This window comes from Plasmodium brasilianum, chromosome 8 (assembly GCF_023973825.1).
Source record: "Plasmodium brasilianum strain Bolivian I chromosome 8, whole genome shotgun sequence".
In the NCBI taxonomy this organism is placed as follows: Eukaryota; Apicomplexa; class Aconoidasida; order Haemosporida; family Plasmodiidae; genus Plasmodium; species Plasmodium brasilianum.
In genome coordinates this window covers 123,189-147,654 of record NC_090121.1, presented here as the reverse complement: position 1 = coordinate 147,654, position 24,466 = coordinate 123,189, and the positions used below count along the sequence as shown (strand labels likewise).

Here is a 24,466-nt window from a genome sequence, read left to right as displayed (position 1 = left end):
CAAATATTTTTAATATAATTTCGGAATATATTTATATTATTTTTTCTCAATCATATTATGGATATTATATATTCTATTGTTGTACTTAATAATGTGATATCATAACATTAATATTTTGTGCATAATGTATTCTTCAGGTAATGTCTCTCTTAATTCAATAAATATTTTAACTTTTCTTTATATAAAAGTGGAACTATACGTAGTGTAATAGAAATAATACCTTTCATAATTTTTGAAAGTTCCATGTATGGAATTGATTTAGCAATATTGTCTCATATATGAAAGATAATGTTGCCGTATATGGAAATATCTTTTTATTTTTGTTAATTATTTAAATAATATAGAATCTTGTCCTTCTAATATCGGTAGATCTATTTAGTTCATTATATATATTAGTACTTTTTATTTCATGCGTATTAATTTATTTATAAAATACTATAGATTGCAATATATAATGAAACATAGTAATGTTCTCTTCTATTTTATACATTAATTTGATGCAATTTGTATGCATCTTTTGGACTATATGTATTGTTTATCTTAGAATTTGTAATTTGTTGGAATTTTATTTATAATATAGAAGATTCTTATATTTACATAATTAAAATTGATAAAAAGTGTACATATATATATTAATTTTCCTAAATTTTTTAATGTAAACATATTGAATCAATATTAGTTATAAAGTAGTTTAAGATTTTTATTAACAGTTAATATATCTTTTGATAAGTTAATATTTTATCTATATTTTGTATATTACTACCTATGATATACGACGTACTTATTAATCTAAATTCATTATTATAATGTCACTGCATACAAATTATGAATTATATTTTTGTATGTGTTTACCATTTTATTTTTAATGTTTTAATCATAATATCTACATTAATACTATATTATTTATGTGAATAATGTGTTTTCTATAATTTCTTCCTTATTTTTATTATTACAGTTTTTCCATTTTTATGCAAAATTTTATATTATTTTCATTTGTTCTTATGTGTATTATACTATAACTCATTTTATATTTTTTTTTAATGAAAATATATTTTCTCTCTTGTATATATAACATTTTTCATGTATTTAGTAATTTGTAATATATAATAAGTTTAATATTAAAAATAAAATACTAAATACATTACATATATTGTGAAAACTTAATGAATAAAGAGATGTATAAATTGTGCTATATATATATTGTTATAGTAGTGAAAATGAATGTAATAAGATAAGCTATATATATTACATACAAAGGTGTATTATTTTTAATTGTTAATAATACTTATCTTGTGATGTATTTAAAATTATCTATCAAATTGAATAAACAATATACATTTATATTTTCTATTATTGGTTGACTAAGTGAAAATTAAAATAAACATTAATTACGCGCGAATTAGACATAACAGAGGATATTTCTTTTGATTTTATCTTATGCGACAAATATTAGAAGTAAATTAATTAGTGAACACTAAAAACTGGATATTTTTTTAAAGAATATTTTTTATTTGGTTACATAAAATATATAATTATTTTATTTAATACTTACAATCAGGCATATATGTGTAATTTTATGTTATAATAAATCAATGAAATAAATATAAGATTTGAATTATATTTGAATGCAAATCAATAAATATAGTTATTTATATAAGAAATATAATAAAAACGGATAGAAGAAACCTGTATTTATTTTCTAAATTAGGATAACATGAGTTATTGAAAAGGACATTTTATCTATTTATAAAATACAATATGTAAATGTGATAGTGCAAAAAAAATATAATTTAATTTCTAATAATATTTATTATAAGGTCCATATTTAATAATTTGTAATGATTGAACTAATAAGATTATTCAATTACACAACTGTAATTATTTATAAATTAGTATATGCCATGGTGGAATACCACGGAAATAATTCTTGAATAAATATATATAACAAACAAAATCATTAAAATATTTCATTGTAAATATTACATAGTTACTATTATATAAGCGCTCAATAAATTTAAAGATGTAGTATGTGAGAATATTATATAACGTAATCATCAAATTCGTGTAATTCATAGTTTCGTGCAATTATATGACATGAATAATAAAAATGGCAATTGATAATTTAATATATTTTCCCTAAGATATAAAATATTATCATATTAATTCTTTTCGATATAATTAAACATTGTAAATATTTTTAAATAAGGAATTAATGTGAGATGGTTTTACATAAATAAATCTTTGATTTGTGCTTTATATAATTAAAATAAAAAACAGTATACAAGTATGTAACTATGTTAAAGATATACATATAAAATAGACAAATAGTAAAAACAAATGAAAAAATTTAAAAGGAAATGATCTCCAAAATATGAAAAAGAGTTTTGCTATAATAATAGAAAATATATTTTTATATGTTCTATTCAGTTTCATATCTATATAGTTTCTACCAATAAATAACAATGTTTAACAAAAGTCCTCGTTTGAATTATTATATTGAGAAGAAAAAAAAAAAAAGTAAAATTACTATTATGTAGTTTATTTTTCAATGAAGGGGAAAAAATATTAAAAAATTACGGAAAAAATGAGTATATACATATATTTCATCACTCTTATCACTTCTTTTGTTATAATAAATGCTTTTACATATAGATGTTTACAATATGTGCTCTACATATTATTACATTTCTTTCGCTATTTAATTATTAATATAAAAATATGGTATTTAATGAAACCTCTTATTATTCGTGGTTATAAAAGTTATTTGAATTATATTAATAATTCATTTATTTGTTCATATTTCATATTATTTTTATGCTAAAATCACTGTAGCATTCTACTGTTTATTATATTGTTTGGGAATTTAAATTTAATATATTTATTACTATTATGAAAACCAATATTATATTTGTGAATAGAAGAATTTGTAAAGATATATCATAAATGTAGAATATATATTATATACTGTAAATAGTAATAAGATATTATAAATTAATTTACTTTGTTTTATTTATATGTCATGTAAGAAAATTTTCCCTATATATCAATGATACTTCATTTATATTATTTCATTTTATCCTATTTTTATATATGCCTATTTGCTTATTGCATATTTTTATTCTCATATAAAAGGAATTATATTTACTAATTGTTAATATGATTACATGTATAAATATATTGTGAAGTTAAGCTTATGTACAACTGTAAGAAAAATGATGTTAGCTATTTAGATATAGTAAAAAGATTACAATGGATATAAATTATTGTAATTATTTTATATTTTATATTTTATTTTCTAACATTGCATTTTAAAAATGTATTTTATAGGATATTTATTCAATTATATTTTATCAAAAATGGAGAAGAGACCCTAAGAATTTTAAATACTTTATGAAATTATTGTGCACGCGGAAAAAGAACATGTTTGGTAAAAATATTGTAAAAAATAATGAAAGAATTAGAATATATATGTAAATCAATATTCTCAATAATATATTAGTAACTATATATTATGAATTTCCTTTTGTGATTTTTTGATGAATTAAGGTATAGTTATTGTATATAGAAGTTATTTATAATTTTTTAACATTATACATTTATCAAAGAAGAGAAAAAAGAAGCTGTGTAAATTATGTACCCATATGTAATTTTTCTATTATTATCATTATTGTAATTAATTTTTTTTCTTAGGTATTTCCTGGTGAATTTAATTTGTTCTTATTTTGTTTGGTGCTCTCAGTTTACGTTAAATAATTTATAATTTTCGCATTTTGTCAAAGATATTTACTTTTTCCATTATACTTTGTATTAAATGTAAAACTAATAAGAACTTATTCCAAATATGTATATATTTACGTGTTACTTTAATTATTCATAGGGACTTTGTTGTATTGCCTAAAATATGTAAGTAGTAGTAGTCTCTTCGTTTTATTAAAAATTTTTGTACTTTTAATTGTTCTTATATTTTTTTGTATAAAATTACAATTTTTTGATAATATATTGTTTTCGTAACATTTATATATTATTGTAGATAGTTAATTTTTATATTTATTATTAAAAATTTTAAGTTAATAATTATTCTTAAGATTATATATTTTTTTTTTCACTGGAAATAATCACCTTTATTACAATGGAATATATATACATATTTGTGAATTATCTAATTATTTATATCATGTTTTGTTTTACTATGCTTGATATATTTATTTTTAAATGTTGTGTTTGCATAAAATTACAATATTTTTATCTTATTAAATTAAGCAGTATGAATCTATATATAACTATTGAAAATATTACTAATAATAGTAAACTATCAAATATCATTTCTCATTATTTTTATGTATGTACTAAAAAGAGGATTTTTAAAATAATAATATATAAAATTCGTAATTAAGATAGTTTAACGAAAATCCCCTAGATGGAACAATTAATAATTAATTAAAATACTTATTTGTATATATTCTTTCAATAATTATCTACAATTTATAATGCATAATCTGATATTTTAATTCTAAACCTTCAAATCTAAACATAAACATGAACACGAAAAACGTCAACCACATAAAACAAATACTAAACTACGAATCCATATAATTTAGAATAGTGCATTTAATACATTATTCATGTGAAATATTAAATATATTTGTTATAATATTGTATAATTGACTTTCCATATATGTTTGTAGTGTATTATATTTTTACTCTTTGATAATTTACAAAAGGGTTATACAGTACATACTTCCAGTTCAATGCAATCTGTTTGTAGGTATTTATAATCTGATTCGCATAATTTTTGCTTTTTATAGGAAATTAACTATTACAAATTATTGATGTATGTGATATTTAACTTAAGCATGTGGAAGTAAGAATGTACAAAAGAAATTAATTTATAAATTGTAATAAATTTTGTACGATATAATTTTTATTTTGTTGTAATCATCATAATATATTTTAAAAAGCGAAAATTTAGTGTTCATAAACAATATTTTAAGCTCAGCATTTAGTAAAAAATTATAAAATATTTCATTATAATTGATCATTATTATATATAGGATATATTGTTTTGTTATGAAACAACTATACTTGTAGATGGAAAATTCACGTTTAAAACTTTGTATAATATATATATATATATATATATATATAGTGAAATCGTATATCTCCTTTCAAAGAAAAAAATTTAATATAAATAAAAGTTTAAAAATATGTATTTTGTTTTCAACCATTTTTTTCTTTTTTATTTATTTCTTTTTTTTCTAATTTTTAAATAATAGTATTTGTATTTTAACTTTTTATTTTTGAAAAAGCTTTACTTCAAAAATGAACATATATTTTATATATTTAGAAATATATTTATTTTGATATTTAGCAATATTTTCTTATAGTATATATGCAATATAATAAAAGGCCTTAGAATAAAATTTTCAATTTAAGTCATTAAATTCACCAAATAATATAGTATCAAAATTTTATTCTTTATTAAATTTTCACAATTAGACGCTATTTATGGTAAAAAAAAGATACATAATTTAAAATATACTTCTGAACACTTTTTTATTATTGTAAACAAATGTTTTAAAGCTTAAATTGTAAAATGCGCGGAACTTCAAAAATGATAATAATGTTTTGGAACTCATTAAATAAAAGTTAAAAATATAATAATTGATTTTTATAATGTTATTAGTTGTTTTTAATTGTTATTAATACTTATTTTAATTAAAATTGAATATATTTAATAAGTTCATTGAACTTTATTTATTTTTATTTTTTATAACTTAAGAGAATTATTAAATAAGTAAATATATGGACATATATATATGGACATATATATATGGACATATATATATATATATATATTTATATATATTTTTAATTGATTCATAATGAGGGATTGATAAATAATTAAAAGATTTTATATTGTTTAGCATGGATAATAAATGAAAAAAGAAATTTTTGGATTTGTTCTCTGAGAATTTACTAATAATGTAGAAATGTTATGAATTTATGCAGTTAATATAGATATGAAAACATAAAATATATAAATATCATTAATAACCATTATAAATATATAAAAATTATATGAGAAAAAAATAATGAATGTAAGGATATAATTACTGCTTTTTCCATGGATTAAGTGTATATGATGAGATATCATAGAAATGGCAAATATTATAATAGTCATGAGATAATGGGTAATAAATCATTATATATAGATAATTTTATAGTATAAAGAATTATGTATAAATATAACAATATTGGTATGCATTTCCAAGGGTTTTTATTTATTCGTAGGTACTGAAAAGTAAAAAATGTATTTTTTTTAAAAGAAATATTTTAAATGATATATTTATTATATATATTTATATATTATCAATTCATATTTCATTTAAGAAGGCAATAAAATAGAAATAAAATTAATGAGTCCAAAAATTGGTTAAAATTTTTAATTTGAAGTTAATTTTTTCAGGGTCACCATTTTCTCTATGGTATAAGAATTGAAATTTTTGTAATATTAGAAATTTCCTTTTTTATATAATGGGAGAATAAATAATGGACACTGTAGTATTAAAAATTCGGACAAATTTTTTTGTCACCATGAATGAAACTATTATAATAATATATTATTGAAAATGTTTATAGATGAATGAAAATGTATCTAAACTCAAATATTATCTTAATCTTATATTATTATACGTAAAAATGATATTAACGAAACGACGGATATGTATGATATTTTTTACAAGTATAATTTATGAATAGGACAAATGATTATATCTTTTTTGATGCACGAAAAATTGATATATATTTTTATACGGAAAAACATATAGACTTTATTATTGCAGTTGTAAAAAATATAAACAAATATACTACGAATTCAGGTTTTTAGCTCCAATATATATTTTAATAAAAACCGTCATAAATTAAAAATATTAAAGTTAAATAAATTGGATTATGAAAAATATTAACGTATAAATATGGTAGCTTAGAGAAAGAAAAATAAACTTTTTAAATTCTCGTTTGATTCCCATATTTTTAGTGGATAAACAAACAATAACTTTAACACATACTATGATCAATATTTTAAGTTTAAAATTTATCCGTTTATGCGTGAAAAATTGCATATGAAATGTCGATCTAGTTCAGTTAATGTTATAAATAAAAATATAACATGAATTTGATAGGTTCTAAAATTCTAGTGAAAGGAAAAATTCCTCAAATGAACGAGATATACGTGACGAATTTTAAAAGATGAATAGGAGCATTTTAGAAAAACCATTCGATAAATCACTGAGAAAAAGTTAGGAAAACATGATAGTTAATATTAATACAATTTTATTCATGAAAAAATATATAATTATAACAATACTACGGATAAAACTTTTAAAATGAATTCTAACAATTTGCATAAAAACAGAAATAAAAAAAAAAAAATTAGAGCGAATAAACAAAACACTGTTATTAAGATATGCACGGTTGGTAAATTATTATACAAGTTTATTTATTTATTGTGAGTACAGTTTTAGTATAATATTGAATATAGTCAACATCTTCTAAAATTAAGAATACAATATGAAAGTTTTGAGCTAAGGATACATAAAAAAAACATGTAATGTGTGCTTTAATGTTGTGTATTATGAGTAATATGACACTCTTTAGAAATGTTATGGAATTCTAAAGAATATAACAAAACTAAATATAAAGATAGGACTTATGATAATAATTCGTGTTCAAATGATAGTAGTATTAATAAATATATTAATAATAAAAGTATGACTCTTCAGGATGAGGAAAATACGGAAGTAGATTTAAATCTATAATAATACAAAAAGAAAGAAAATAAAAAGAGGAGAAAAAATAAAAAAGAGAATAAGCAGAAAAAGATATATTGAGGGGAATATAAAAAATGGCAAAAAACAAAGAATAAGTTAATTGAAATAGAAGGAAATAACAATTTCTTAAAGGATTTGAATATTATTTTATTGGGTTACCCTTCGAACATAAGATATACTGAATATATAAGAACTGAAAAAATCATATATGTGTAAAGTCAAAATAATATAGTTGAAAACTACGGTGTATTAAAAGTATATTAATAAAAAGTAAATAAAAAAAAAAATTAAGAAATATAATTTATGAATTAATAACTTTCTTTATTTCATCATTAATCTTATGTTCTTTGGTAAATATACTTACAATGTTTAAATATGATAACAGAATAACTATATTTTATATTATTTTTTCTTATATTTGTAATAAAAGATGTATTTCAACTATTTATATATTTATATGTTTTTTTAATATTAAAGAACTAAATATCCTTAATTCGTTTTCTATTTTCTTTTATAAAATTCCATATAATTCAAGTTAAAAGAATTTATGTTTAAAACCAATTTAAAATAACATTACACGCCTTAATATATGAATATATTGGTATATATATATTTTTCTTATGTAAAAAAAAAAAAAAAATTGGGGAAAATACATAATTAAATAAAATACCTACCTTGTAACACAGAATTAACGTAATAATTTATTTCACTTAAAATACTAAAAAATATTAGTGTGTGCAAAAAGAGTTCTTTTTGGAAATTTTTCAATAAAAAAAAAAAAAAAGTTAAATGCGTATGAATTTTATTTATTGTACTGTTTATGCATAATATTTTTATTTATTTTGCTTTAAAAAATAAATGTCAAAATTTAGTTTATTTTATTAATATTTTTTTGTATTGAGAATTAAAAAGATATTTTTGCTCTTAAAAATATTTAATTTATATAAAAAATGGTTGTGAAGTATATATTTTTTTTAAATTTACTAATTCAGAATTGAAAAATTAATATTTTTTTAAATGAAACAATTTTGAGCTTATAAGTGCATAATGGTTATAGAGGAAAAATTAAAGAGAGTAAAATCAATTTGTACTTTAGCTATTTGTACGTATTTTGATATAACCCTAATGTATCAAAAGAAGACATGTATTCTTAAAAATATATATAATTAATAAAGAAACAAAAAAAGCTTTTACAGCTATTTATTCTCTTTCAATGCGACTGTAACATTATATTATGGAACACACTTCAGTATATTTTTAGTATTTTTTTTTTTTCCTATTAAAATTTTTACGTTAATGAACTTAATATATGAGTTGAGTTTAAACATTATACAGAAATATAATTGTAAAATATGATGCAACTTCTTAATGTACCTATATTCATTTTGCTTGGGGTTATACTTATAAAACAAAAGATAACATGTTATTTAAGTGAAAATGATAATATTAAACAGTTAAAATATATGATTGACAATGATGATTTATATAATAATTTATTAACAGCAGAAAAGCTAATAATAGAATTTTTCAAACATGATGAATTACAATTACCCATATTAAAACCAGGTGTTTCAGAATATCTGAATATGTCTAATTTTACCTTAATTAAGCATAATGCTAATACAGAAAATGAAATTAGTAAGGTAATACCTAGTGTAAGGGCTGACGCTCAGGATTTAATAAAATATGAGCATATTACGAAACAGCAATTGGTGCAAACTTATAACTCAGAAAAAGCTGATTTATATAAGAAAAGAAGTTTACTTTTAAGATCTTTAAAAATTGTTATATTTTTATTAATACCCATGAATTCTTATAGAGAAACAAAAGATTTAAAAAAATCACTGATGATATTAAATGATATCTTCATGGAAAAGGATGAAAAACAAGAACAAGAGAATTCTCAATTATATTCTAAATCATATTTTCAAAGTATTTTAAATTATATTAATAATATAAAGGAAATAAATCCAAAAAAAAATGTATATTCATATTTAATAATAGGTGATGATTTGTTAAAAATACAGAATTCGAATGATTTATTTTTTACAACAAATGATAATATTGATTTCATGAACAAGTTAGATAATTTGTCTGCTCATTTTGGCATATCGATGTATAACTTAGTTGGTTCTCATCTTATAGGTATTATTATGATAGTATTTGTAAATATAGAATAGATTATTTTATTTTATTTTTTTTAATTTCCTTTTTTATTTTCATTTGTTTTTTTTTTTATCTTTATAGCATTAGGACATTTGTTTATCCTAAAGTTAGCTCTTAGTAAATATGATAAATTTTTTATACATGGAAAATTCAAATTTTTTAGTTGGGAAAAATTATTAAGTTTCAACATATCGGACAGGTTTAGGGCACTTGATTCAATGTGTAATGTAGAAGGTATATATGATGTAGAAGAAAAAAGAAGAATAAATTATTTGAAGGATAAAAGAAAGTCAGAATTCGATGTATGTAATATATTAGAGTTCTTGGTACACTATTTTAATAAATATCAAATGTCTCTCCTTACGAATGCTTATCAAGAGGATTTTAAACCTCTTTTATTTTTAGAACATACACATATAAAGAGTGAATTTTTCAAATTTATATGCTCGGATATAACTAATTGTAACATATATAAGAGTAGACAATTTGCAGTTGAGGATGAAGACTTAACTATTTTAAACAGCAGCGAATCTGATAATGATTCATTAAACCCATTCAGCATATACACCAACTTTGTGTATTTTTCAAGATGTTATAATAAGTTCACTCCAAAACAAATTTTATATATGCACTTTTTAAATTTAACTGGACTTTTAAGTAATTTTTGTATACATAGTATTATCTTGTCTATACAATTATTCCATTATATTATTTTTATTAATTCTTTATACTTTCTCGCATAATAATAATATATATTTATTTATGAATATGTATAATTTTTAACAGATAATGAAAGCATGGCTTATGTGAGTTCTCTTTACTTACCTGGATACTTCAATGGTAAAGGAAAAAAGAGAAAAATACTTGAAATCGATATGCATTAATTTCATTTATGAACAAATTAGGTAAAGTTTTCATATTGTAATATATTTAAATGATATTTAGTTATCATTCATATATTTTAATTTGTTTATAGCTATCGAGTTATCGTTTGACGAAGAATCTAATATCTCAGATCTGATTGATAATTTACTGCAGTGTAAATTTTAAGGATTAAAGAAAAACAGTACAAAAATTTTTATTTAATAATAGAGAAAAAGAATTTCTTAATTTTGTTTATATAATAATAACAATTTTATATGACTAAAATATAAATATGAATAATTGTAAATTTATAGGCGTTGAAAAATGTAATTCATCAGAAAATAAATATATAGCATCAGAAGAAAAAGATAATACGAAATTAGAATATGAACTGAGTAAATCTACTAAGTGTAATATTTGCTTGGGAGCATTCACATATATTAACTCGAAACATGAGGATACGTCATCAATGTTGCAAAAGTTTTATATTTACACCACAAAAATTATTAACATAAGTAATATAAGTACATTAATAAGAAATATGAACATCTATGAGGAATATGATAATTTTTTAACAAATGATATAAATTGGTACACATTTTTATTATTACTTAGACTTGCTTCTTATAAGGGTAAAAAACAAATAGTAAAAGTCATAGAATATATTTTTTTGGACAAAACGAAATTAATAAAAAAAATATTAAATAATATTATGATGATAATATAAAATATTTTATACTGTCATTAAAAAAATAAATAAATAAATAAAAAGAGAAAAATAATGAATGGAATTTTTTTTGAAATTATTTCTACAATTTTTTATTATAAAAAATAAAAATTTGTGTTTTCTTAATCTGTAGACATTGCCAATAAAAATATAGGAGAAGCTATGTATTTAAATCTAAAAAAGGAGGACAACTTCAATAAAACTATTACTACAAATTATTGGTTTCCATCTCCTTTGAAAAAAGCTTATACATTATATATAAGAAGTAACTTAGCTGTTAATTTAGTAGAAAGTATGATATAAAATAAAGGGAGATTTATATTTTTCATCTATTTATAATTTTATTTTTACTTTTTTATTCTATATTTTTCTAATACATATTTGAATAATTATGCATATATATATGTATGTATATATAATTTTTAAAAATGTACGTTATCATTTTTCCCATTTTAGAATTAGAGAAAATGCTAAGTTCTGATGCCATAGAGAAAATGAAAAAAAGTATTAGATTCATGGTTCATGTAAATTCCTTTTTACAATTAGATTTTTTTCATAATCTTAATGAACCACCAACTGGAGAACAGCGTTTATATCCTTTATCTATGTTAATTGAGAACAAATTTTTATACTGGTTTTACAATTCTAGCCTAGGTTTCTTTTTTTTATGCTATGATGACCCAAGTATAAGAAGACGAATGCATGAAAAAGTCCTTTCACAAAGATTTGAAGCACCTAAATATTCTAATTGGGTTTTACATATGAAAAAGTATATAGAAAAAGCATATGAATCATATTTTAATCAAAGGCATGTAAAAAATTTATATAAGGATTATAATGTTTTCAATATAAATAATAAAATAATGCTAATGAAGGATTCCTATGAAATGTATGAAAAGAATTATAAAGATCTAATTTTTTTTGCAGATATATTTAATTTAAGAAAATATTTAACAGCTACACCTAGAGCAATAAAGCTTACAAATAAGTTTTATTATTATATGCATTCAATTGCTGGTAACACTTTAAATTTTTATAAGTATGGTATGATATACGGATTCACAATAAATAAAACCTATTTGAAGGAATTCAGTAATGAATTATTTTCAATTTATAAAATGAATAAAAATATCTTTTCAGATATCTCTTTTTTACAGTCTGTTTATTTACTCTTTAGAAAAATTGAAAGTAGTTTTCATGTACATAGGAGAAATGATAAAATAGTAAGATATATATTTTCACATATACATATATATATAAATATTTGAGGTTTAATTTCGCACAGCTTTTATGTTATTTCATTCTGGAATTTTCTTCTTTCCAGTTTTCATATTTGTCCACCTTTTTTAAAGATGACATATAAATTACATTATATTATTTTTTTTTTTGACAGAGTTTAAATAATTTGTTTTTTTTAAATGTTTCAAATAACTATTCAAAAATGAGTAAGGAGAAAAGGTTAGAAGAACTCCATAATTCCATGGCATCTAGATTCTTTTCAAAAACGTTATTTTCTACATTTCAAATGATGTTTTCCACAAAATTAAGTAATTATGCAGATGAGCTTGATAGAACATATGGGAAAGAAGAAATGCTTGGTTTAACAGTAAATGAAAAAGCCTTTTTTAAATTTGCGTATGTATATTATGGTAGTATAATGGATAACATAACAAATAGTCTTTTGCCTCCTTATGCGAAAAAACCAATAACACAATTAAAATATGGAAAAACATTTATTTTCTCAAACTATTTTATTTTATGTTCTCAAGTGTTTTCATTATTAAATTTAAATAATTTAAGTCTTTTATGTGAAAGTCAAGCAGTAGCTAGTTCTACTTATTATTCTTCGATGAAAATGGATCAATTTGTTGATAAAAAGTTTGTACCTCTTGTTGTAGGTTTTGCAATATTGAGATTTAACGATGTAATGGATAATCCCAGTGAATATAGTAATATAAGAAATAATCTAATTGATAAGGCAAAACCTAACCATCCTCTACTTTTCCTTGGTATACATATGGCTACTAATTTATTCTTTGATAGTGCAAGATTTTTTCCTGTATCGCTAACTCATAAATTAAATGAACAAACTTCTCATGTTACAATTACAAACCCTAATTTAAAACCACTAACTTTTAGTTTCTCAAAAATTCTTATTTTACAACTGATTAACGGATTATCTTGTGTTATGTTTTTATTTCCACTTCTTCGATATTATGCTTTTTATCAGAACTTTTCTTTTTTTTTTATAAAACCTATTCGTTTTATGAACAGATTTCATAATGTATTTGAACGTTATGTTAATAACATTATTAAAACTAATTTTAGAAAATATACTACTGACGAATTAATAAAGTTTACAGAGAAAACTTTATTAAATATTAAAAAAAGAGGTCTTATGAAAGAGTCTTTAAAAGCTAGGATTGAAGCTAAAAAGGTTAAATATCATCCTGTTATTAAAAATTTGGATGGGAATATACCTACATTAACACCACAAGAATATGATCGTTTAACAAAAGCTGATTACTCTTTTTACGTAGATGATAATTCATTTTTTGATGGAATAGATAAAAAAGAAAAATTCTTAAATGATAAAGATTATTTACGTTCCAATGATTTAGAAGATGTGTCCAGTACATCATCAAAGTCTAATAAACCTCAGAAACAAGAAAACGAAAAAAGTAATAAAGAAGTAAAATATAAAAAAGAAGAAATGAAAGAAACAAAGAAGCAGCATCAAGAAATGATTGGTAATGATATCTATATAAAAGAGCAACACAGAGATGATGATGAAAATGAACTTTATGATAACGAAGGCGTGTTCGATGAGGTCCTGATGGTTACAAGAACACCAAACCAACTAAAGTAAATGTTTTTATTAAAACCCTAAAATATAACGTATATTTCCTCGAAAAATTTGGCTTTATAATATTATTTTTTGTATTAATATTATTTAAAAACTATGTATACAAACATATATACATAGACATATACTTGTATCAACTGTAATTATAATTAAAATAATAAATAAATGTATCTTCATCTACGTATATTGTTTTAAAAAAATATTTCTTTCATTTGTTTTACATGGTAATATTTCATTTAATTTCCTCTATAAAATTTGTTTTTTTCTGGTTTTTTTAAAATAGATTTTTTTAATATTTATATTATCAATTTGAACGTTTTTAATCAATACTCTTAAATTTAAAAAAAAAAATTTTTATTTTTTCCTTTGAAATATAAAATAAATTTGTTTATATTTATAAATGTGTACACTTTTTTTGTAAGTCAATAAATTATTTTCTTTTATGATATAGCCTTAATGCTGAAAAAAATTCCCTTTAAAATGTATTAAAAACGAAATAACTGGACTAAGAATACTTTAAACTTAAAAAAAAAAAAGAAGATATTACATTTAATATATTTATGTTTGAAAATTTTTTAACCACTACAAATCTTCTTTTAATAGTCATACAAAAGAAGACAAAGAAAAAGAATAAATTGCATGCATTTTCCCCTATGAATACTATACAGTTAAAAGAAAAACTCTTTCACATAATATTTAAATATTAGTAAAAAGAATAATTTTCTTTCATTTGATTTCGAAAATTTTTATTAAACTGAATTTAGTAAAACATTAAATATATATTAAAATGATTAATATATGATGCCATTATATGGATAATTTAATATATACAAACGGTATATATATAATATATATATATATATGTTTTGGTGCTTTGCAAAAGTATAAATGCAATAAATTGTAAGAATTACTCATAATTATATTAATTTTTTAAAATATAAAATATTATTGTTTTGTTTAAAATCTGTGAAATACAGGAATTATGAAATACAAAGAAATATTTAAAATTTTCACAATATAATAGTGTTGCTTTTCTTAATTATTTTAGGGTCCACGATATATTGATTGTTCTGAATATATTTCCTCAGGTTAAAATATATGATATAATAACTATTAATTTTTTTGGTTTTCTATTGAAACTGTTATTAGATTTTTCTGATGTTAGATAAATAAAAGTATTACCAGCACTTCTATTTTACATTTTTATGAAGACTAATTTCTTTTAAAATTTTTCCATTCAAAATAACTTTGTTATTCTTTTCATTTATGTATTTCATTTAAAGATATTAACAATAGTGACTGAACATGTTAAAGGTGATATGTATACTGAAAAATAATACGAATTTAGAAGTTTCTTATTGCTTAAATGGGATGAAATTGAGGTAGTGTTTTATGTATAATGTGAGTTCCGTTTATAAAATAATGGAAATATAATAGAAAAATGTGTGTTAATAAAGTATATTTTATATAATAAAAATGCTTATATGTGTGAAGTATTTAATTTAAATTTTAATAATATTTTTCTTTTATTTATTTAAACTTTTATTTTTTTCGAATAAGAGTTTAGGTAATAATGGTAAGAATCATTTTTATGATTAACATAATTTCCATATCAATATAAGTGGAAAATTTTAAATAATGCCCTTTTGAACCTGAAAAATAATTATATGTTCATAAACAAAGAATTTTTATAACCAACTTTATATATAAAAAAATTATTGTAAAAAAAACAAAAGCATAAATAAATATATCTATACACATTTATATTTACGCTTGTAAATTTAAAATAATTTACTTTATTTTAGATAACATTATTATTCATTATTTAACAAAAATATAAATGATAATGTAACAAAATATCAAATCACCTTTTATTTTTTTGGTGCAATATTTTTGTTTTATGAATATTTTTTTTCTTGAACTCTACCTTTAATAGAATATATTCGTATTGTGTAGTATTAGTAATAATATTACAATTTAATCATAAGTGCTAATTAAGGCAGATTTTTTTATAACTATTTACATATATTTAAAATTAAAGCGATGTATAATATATAGTTGAATTTTCTTGTGCTACATCTCATATATAAATACGTATAAACTAAGAATTATTTTATTTAATTAAAGTCAAACGTGTAAACGTAGAATGAATGCTCACGAAAAAATTGAAGATAGTGAATATTATAATTTTTTATTAAATCAGTTGAATATAATACATATTTTGTATATATTATATCTCTTTTAGTAAATGTATAACCTCTTTATGAAATTAATCATTTTTTAATTTATATTTTATATTTTTCATTTTTAATTTATATTATCGTTTTTGGAAGGAATTAGCTTTAAATAAATTTTATGGAACTTATAAAAATTGGTATGATTTCTTTTTATGCAGACATAGGAATATTATAATACTCACAGAAAGGAAAAATAAGAAAAAAAAATTTTATAATGAAAGTGGATCATGATGTGAATCTTATATGGTTGTTACAATTAATTTTGTTTGTATCGTTAGAAGTTATCCATATCACTGAATTAGAAATCAAATTGTCCATATTATAATTATTAAAAAAAAATGCATTATAATAATCTATAAATTAATAAAAATGTAGAATTAGTTGAACGCTTGGTATGAATATTATATATATATTTAATTAATTATTTTAGTTAATTTTTGTTAATTTGAGGTTTCTTTTTAAAAAATATGTTGTGTTCTTATAGTTAAATTAAATATTTTATAATAAAGTATTCTTTATATCCTTTTAGTCATTAATAGTAAAAATGAGGTGTAAGGTTGTGTTGAAACAGTAATACAATGTAATAAAATTTTTAAAATAATATAAGTTTTGAAAATAAATAATATTAGATAATATTATTTTTACATAGACTTATTTTTTAAGTTATGTTATGTATTTTATATATCTTTCTTAGTTTTGCGTGCTAATATATATGGTCAAATGTGGATGAATATTATTTTTATGACGGCTATCTTAATCTATAATATCATAATTTTTTTATAAGTAAAAATTTCCTAAAAAATTTAACTCTTAAAAGCATTATTTTATATTATATAGAGAATAATTGATAAAATCTAAATCAAAATTTGACAATCATTTAAATATTCAATTATGTAGCAAATTTTATTGTTTTTAAGCTTTATGAATAAATAAAAATTTTTAAATGACATTATGAATTAGTATAAATATTTAATTAATTTTTATAAATTATGTCTAAAAATATGAATATTTTTGTAAGATATAAATATTTAAATGTTAATAAAATGGTATTTCTTTATATTAGAATAATTTATTAAAGAAAATAACGAAGTAGTACACAATGTGATATAATATTTTTTATTAAAAATAAATAAAAAATTATCGTTTTTAAAATTATTTAATTACGTCATTTAAAGTACATATGATGTCTGTTCTGAGATTTATTTGTTTATGAATCTAAATATGTTACATTTTTATGCATAAGTTCAGGGATAGACAAATTAATTTTTTGGTAATTTAACTAGATATCAAAAATCCGTACAAAGGAGGAAAAAGAAGGCCTAATTATTATTATATTAAATATAAGATTTAAAAATAATCTTTTTTAATATTAAGTTAAAAAAATTATTCATTAATATGTTGATTCTTCTAACATATCATTACATAATTCAAAGAAATTAAATGTAACTAAAAAGAAAATGCCATATGGAACATGACTTTGTACATGAATATATATATATATATATTAACTAAGATGTATATTTGGAATCATTTTCAAATTATATTTTATTTAACATTTTACTGTGTTTCCTAGCATTTCTTTTTTTTTAAGGTTTTTTTGTTCATGTACGTTGCGACATAATGTATCTTTAATCTCATCTTATTTAATAATTGCATAATTTCAAATAGGAATAAATATAAAATTGACAGGAGTAAAACCATATATGTGCTTTCTATTTATGCTTCGCTCACAATAATATTAATGTTATACATGATAATAAACGTAAAATTAAAACTAAATAATTATATTTAAAAAACCATATGAGACAAAAATGGATTATTAACATAGTTCTATATAAAAGATAAAAATATGTATAAGCAAACTCATACAATATCTATATTAAAAATATAAATATGAAATAATAATTATAGTATATGATATAATAAAAGTAATTTTATAATATGTTTATTTTTTTTTGATCATAAGGTTATAAATCACTTAAAATATATTAAAATTCTGTAAAATATTATTTCTATTAATAGGTATTATGAAATTTTATAATTTCTTATATTTAATTGAAGTGTATCTCTGCTTATATTTTATTTTATTTTTTTAGCAAATCTGTCATAATTAAATATGTATCTTTATGCATAGTTACTTTTTCAATGTATTTTAATTCATAGTAATAAAATATTAAGAATTAACAATAAGTTAAATTATTACATATGTAATATAAAATAAAAATAAGGATATTATAAAAAATATTCTAAACAAATATTGAGTGAAACATAAAGCAAGTTAGATATAACTTCAGTAAATTAAAACTAATAAATATACTACAAATTTTCATACAAATGTAGATTAAAAAAGGAATGAAAAAGTGCATTTATTACAATTATTATAAAAAATAAGTTATTTTAATGAATGTATAAAACATAATATTGGTATACTAATTAAAAATACATAAACATTTATATTGTTCCCAAATATATTTTTAAGAGAAATAAAAAAATTTCTTATATAAGGTTACATTTCCCCCATTAATACTATACAAAACGAACAATTTAAATATGTAGAATTAAAAATGTATATTTTATATTATGGAATATTTATAATTGTAATAAAAATACCTTTTAAGAACAAACGTGAAAAAATAAACAACTGAAATACTATTTGTATAAGGATAAATAATTTATTCATATTTACACTTGATTTTTAAATAAAATTTCAGAAATACTCATATTACTACATGTACTTTAAGGATGTTTAAAATAAATTTTTAGTATATTAATTAGAGTCTCTAATATTTTTTTCATTATCATTTTTCTGTTTTGCAACTTTATGTTAATAATGTTATTACATTGCTTTAACATAGTAATCCCTACTAATTAAATAACTGATAAAAATACTTTGATAATATATTACCAATTTTGCACTATCCTCAACAATGATGTAATTATAGGACTTTATATAAATAGAGGAAAAATTTTTTAATTTTCCCCAAATCACATTATTTTTTTAAATTGATTTGTATCTTTGACTTCAGTCTTGTAAGATTTAAATATATTTAATAAGTGATTTTCATATATTTCATCGAATTTCTTGAACAATTTAGATATATATAATAATAATATTTTTTTTTTTTTTTAATTTATTCTTTCCTTTGGATTGTACTCTTTACAATTTTTTTTTTTTCTTCAGATGTATTATTATTATTTTTATTATAAAATTTTGATGAATTATATAATGTTTTTATCTTGTCACCAATTTTTAATTCACTAATTATTAATTTAGAATTATCTGAGTATTTTAATATATAAAATAATATTTCCATGGAATCACTTTGTAGTAATTAATCAATTAGTTTTTTTTTTTGAATCATATTTTAATTCGTTATCTGCACTTCAGATGTTAGAACATTGTTTCAGCTTATTAAGAAGTTTTTTTGATTTTTTATTCAAATTTTAATACACTTGTTCTATATTGAAGAAATATATTTTTTGATGATATATAGTATCCTGTATTTACCTATCAGTATTTATTTTTGAATAATTAAATGTTTTGTCTAAATTAGTACGTAAATCATATTTTTTTAAAGTTCCATTATTAAATTCTGTTTTAGAAAAATCACTACATGTATCCCAATAACATAATTTATCTAAAAAATGAATCATCTTTTAATATATTAAAATTCTTGTCAAAATGGCGACTAAATTACAGTATGTTTGGTTTCCTTTTTAATTCTTATAAAATTTAAATGCGTTATTTGTCCTTTCCGAGTTATTCATTTTTATTGTATCTTGTTTCTTTTAATAATTATTGACAAATATATATAAAATATGTGTAATGCTAAAGTCATCATAAAGTTTAAATTATTTCAACAAAATATCAAAATATTCACTTTTATTTAATTCATTTTGGAGAGTAATCTGTTGTAATAATGCACTAAATATTTTTTAAAATGTAACATATTTACCTCATCTAGAATTTCCATTAACGCTACTTTTAAATATGTATTTCTGTGTTCCTCTTTTAGAACTTTTTTTTTCACCCTGATAATCAATCCATTTAATGAGTTATTTTATTAATTCTTTTTTTCCCGTGATTTACCAAAGGTGTTTGACTAAGCATTAAGGAAAATATTTAATAAATTATATTATTTCGAATATTAATAAAAAGTTATTTATAAAAAGTAAATGCATATATAAAAGAAAAAAAAAGGTGGAAAAAATAATTATTAGATGGAAAATATTTTATCTGAATAGAATATTGAGATACCCATATTATTATGGTAAGCGTATCAAATTTCAATAAAAAAAGTATACTATCCGTCTTTTCTCAAAATGATAATTGCTCTATATTTTAATACATTACTAATATTATGTATTTGATATATATAATAATAATTTAGATAATAGTTTATAAGAGTTAAATTCTGATTTTTTTTCATTATACATATTATTACTTTTTTTCATATGATAAAAATACCAAGGGTCTTTTTTCATAATAGTTAATATAATTATAAAACATATACTAAATTATAAAAAAGCGAAAACTTAATTAAATATAAATATTTTTTAATAAAATTTTATATAAAAACATTTCTAGTTAATATAATTATAAAATAGAACAAATTTTGATAAATATTTAAATTTTGTAATTATATAATTGTATTATTGTGTAATAGTAATTATAAGGACCATGAAATAAATGTTATAAGTATATGATTATTTCAAAATGATAAATAAATAACGATGAACGGATTACTATATATAATATTTTGTATTTTTTTAAATATAAATTGGATAATAAAATTTAAAAGAAAATAATGGGAGTTTTATATATTATTCTGAGTATAAATTTTAGGGGTATAAATAAAAATTTTATATTAAATTACACGTTAAAATTTTAGTAAAATCTTTGAATCTTCACAAACTGATAAAATCACATCTGTTTATATTTGTAACAATCTTTGAATATGAACTAAGCATAGCAATAATAATGAAAAGTTAAGAGTAAAAAAAAATATATATAGGGAAATAAAAGTCAAAAAATTATGAAAATGAATTTTTTACAATAATTATATATTAGAAATAATATAATAAATAATAATATTCTACATATTTAATTAAAAAAAGAAAAAACATAAATTATTATTTCAAAAAAAGTACACAAATTGAATTTTTAAAAAACATAAAATAATAATTAGTAATAGAACACAGAAATAGAAGAAGAAATTTATATTTGTGCCGTGTAAATGAATGTGTGAAATTATAATTTTCTATTAAAAAAAAATGTAAAAATTTATGAATTAATTATGAAATTAAAGATTTAACATTTTAATGTAAAATTAATTATAAATTAATTGGGTTACTAAGTATAAGGTACTTTAATTATATGTACTTTTATCTCTGAATTTTATTTTTTTAACTTTAAATAGCAGTCGGAAAATTTCGTATCATATGTGGGAAATATGATAATGTGATATGATTAAAAATATTTTACTCTATTGCAATTTCCAATATTTATGATAAATATAATATTACGAGTAATTTAATAAAATAACTTTTAATATGTATCTGTTAAAACAATACAGAGCAAAAATAAAATTATATTTTTTTAATAATAATTATAGTTTATTCATGATAATTTTTTTGGAGTAAATTTATTTTGTGAGTAAACTCAAAAAAAAAAAGGTTAATGGAATAAATGCAATTTTCATATTATATAAAGAAATAAAACTAGAAAATAAACACGAGGAACATATAATTATATAATACTTTCTTATTTTTATTATAATTTATATTTATCTAAAAAGATACGCACTACGTAATCAAACAAGGTGTTCCATTTTATATATAAATGCATATTTTAATTAGAGAAATGAGTATTAATGATTAATCATAATATGGTGAATATATCATTATATTAGTAAATATTATTCTATTTAGATAATTTTATGATTTGTAAATAAATAAATATATATATTATTGTTTTTTATATTGTTGTACCTTTCGTTTCATGGAGATAAATATTTTAAGCCAATAGTTTGTACTATAAACAATATAATGATTATTTTGTACTGTTTTTGTTAAATGTATGCTTTGTACATAAAGTTTTAATTTACTTTTATATTGTTATAAATTATTTATATGTATAATTTAATATAATGTGTTATAAATCTTTATATATACAAAAATATCATACAGATTAACGAACTAGGAAACTTAAAAAATATATTTCAGTAGGGGGATAAAAATCATCTAAGTTATAAGAAGCTTAAAAGAGTGGATATTTGGCTAATTTTTTCCTCTAATCACTACAGGCAGTAATTGTATAAATTATCACTATTTTATGTGTATATTATATATATATACATTGTCGTTGTGCATAATTTTGAATGTTGTACATTTTCTCTTGAATGAACAATAAAAATTAACAGTTTTTTTATATTTAATAATAGATAAAGCATAAGTACATATATATATAGATAATCATAATTTTTTTAAAATGGTACAAGTTGCTATATGAATGAAGTATTCCTGTAGAATATTGCACAAATGCTAAAGAAATAATAATATAGTAATAAAATACTTTTATAAAGGATTTAATGCTTAGCATAATATATATATATGTTGTTTGTTTCATTATATATTTAGAATATATTTTTAGAATGTGAAAAAATCAGTTGAATAGAGAAAATAACGAGTATTTATGTTTGTATTTATTATAAAGATGAAAAGGAAAGATAATAAAGTGGGAGCTTACTTTTCATAATTTATCATATTGAAAAGTAAAATCTGCATTCAGCATAATATAACAAATCAAGGAATATAATAATGTATTAAATTTTCTTTTGATATGGTGTTTTCTCTAGGGTTGTACTAATGTTATGTATAGTTTGTATCCTGTTGAATTAAAACATCCTTAGATAAGTTATATCAAAATATATAAGTTAATGAGGAAACTAATGATGAAAGAAATATATATAGTAATTATAGACTTAGAAATTTATAGTAGTATCCCTGTTAATTTTGATAATTATTGTTATATGATAGTTTTTACAATTAAGACACAAATTTATATTATTAAAATGATATTATTTAAATTTTATTTAATGGTTATAATATAGTAACACGTTTTTTTTTTTTTTTCTTGTTATATATATGTTCTATGAGTATTAATAAATTATTATTTTTATTAAATAATATATATTTTATCGTTTTTTATATACATTTGTTTTTTCATAGAAATACTTTTACCATAACTAAAATTTTCATGTAATATGAATAATGTTATGCTATATGAACACTTTTTTAATTATATTATTTGAATAATTATAAGAATATTTATATATAGATTTTTAAGTTATAAATTTTATCATTTTAGAGATTAAGTTATTCCTTAGGTGTATGCTGAATATATGAGCATTCACCTATATCATTACTAGAATTCTTATGACAGGATAAATGGTCGTATATAGATACTTTTATAAAAAGCGTTCATATGTGTACATCATTATAGTTATTGAAAAATATAATAATATATAATGGAATAAAAGGAGACTTGTATTTTCTTAACTATAGTAAATCCATGATATTATTATATATTATCTTTTAGGTGAAATAAATGAAAACAAATCTAAATTTAAATAAATTTTATAGATATAACTTTTTCTTTATTCTAAATATAATGTATATAATAAATTTTTATTTTTTATCTTGAAGAAAGAAACAGGTAATTTAAAGTATAAAATAAAAGGGATCGAATTGTAAGTCATTCAATCAAATTGTATAT

General features: G+C 19.5%; 2 protein-coding genes across 2 annotated transcripts; one reads left to right on the top strand and one right to left on the bottom strand.

The window, feature by feature from the left end:
• Positions 1-9,181: 9,181 nt before the first annotated feature.
• MKS88_002220 (cytoadherence linked asexual protein) lies at positions 9,182-14,455 on the top strand (the record flags this gene model as incomplete). The annotated part of the gene is made up of 8 exons (XM_067215214.1): positions 9,182-9,974; positions 10,077-10,652; positions 10,782-10,835; positions 10,972-11,034; positions 11,174-11,491; positions 11,720-11,878; positions 12,043-12,809; positions 12,980-14,455. 8 exons carry the CDS (start codon positions 9,182-9,184, stop codon positions 14,453-14,455), a joined length of 4,206 nt encoding a protein of 1,401 aa, XP_067073661.1.
• Positions 14,456-19,674: 5,219 nt separating this feature from the next.
• MKS88_002219 (uncharacterized protein) lies at positions 19,675-20,343 on the bottom strand (the record flags this gene model as incomplete). The annotated part of the gene is made up of 3 exons (XM_067215213.1): positions 19,675-19,770; positions 19,851-20,010; positions 20,198-20,343. The coding sequence occupies 3 exons, from the start codon at positions 20,341-20,343 to the stop codon at positions 19,675-19,677; spliced, it is 402 nt and encodes a 133-aa protein (XP_067073660.1).
• Between the last annotated feature and the right edge of the window lie 4,123 nt (positions 20,344-24,466).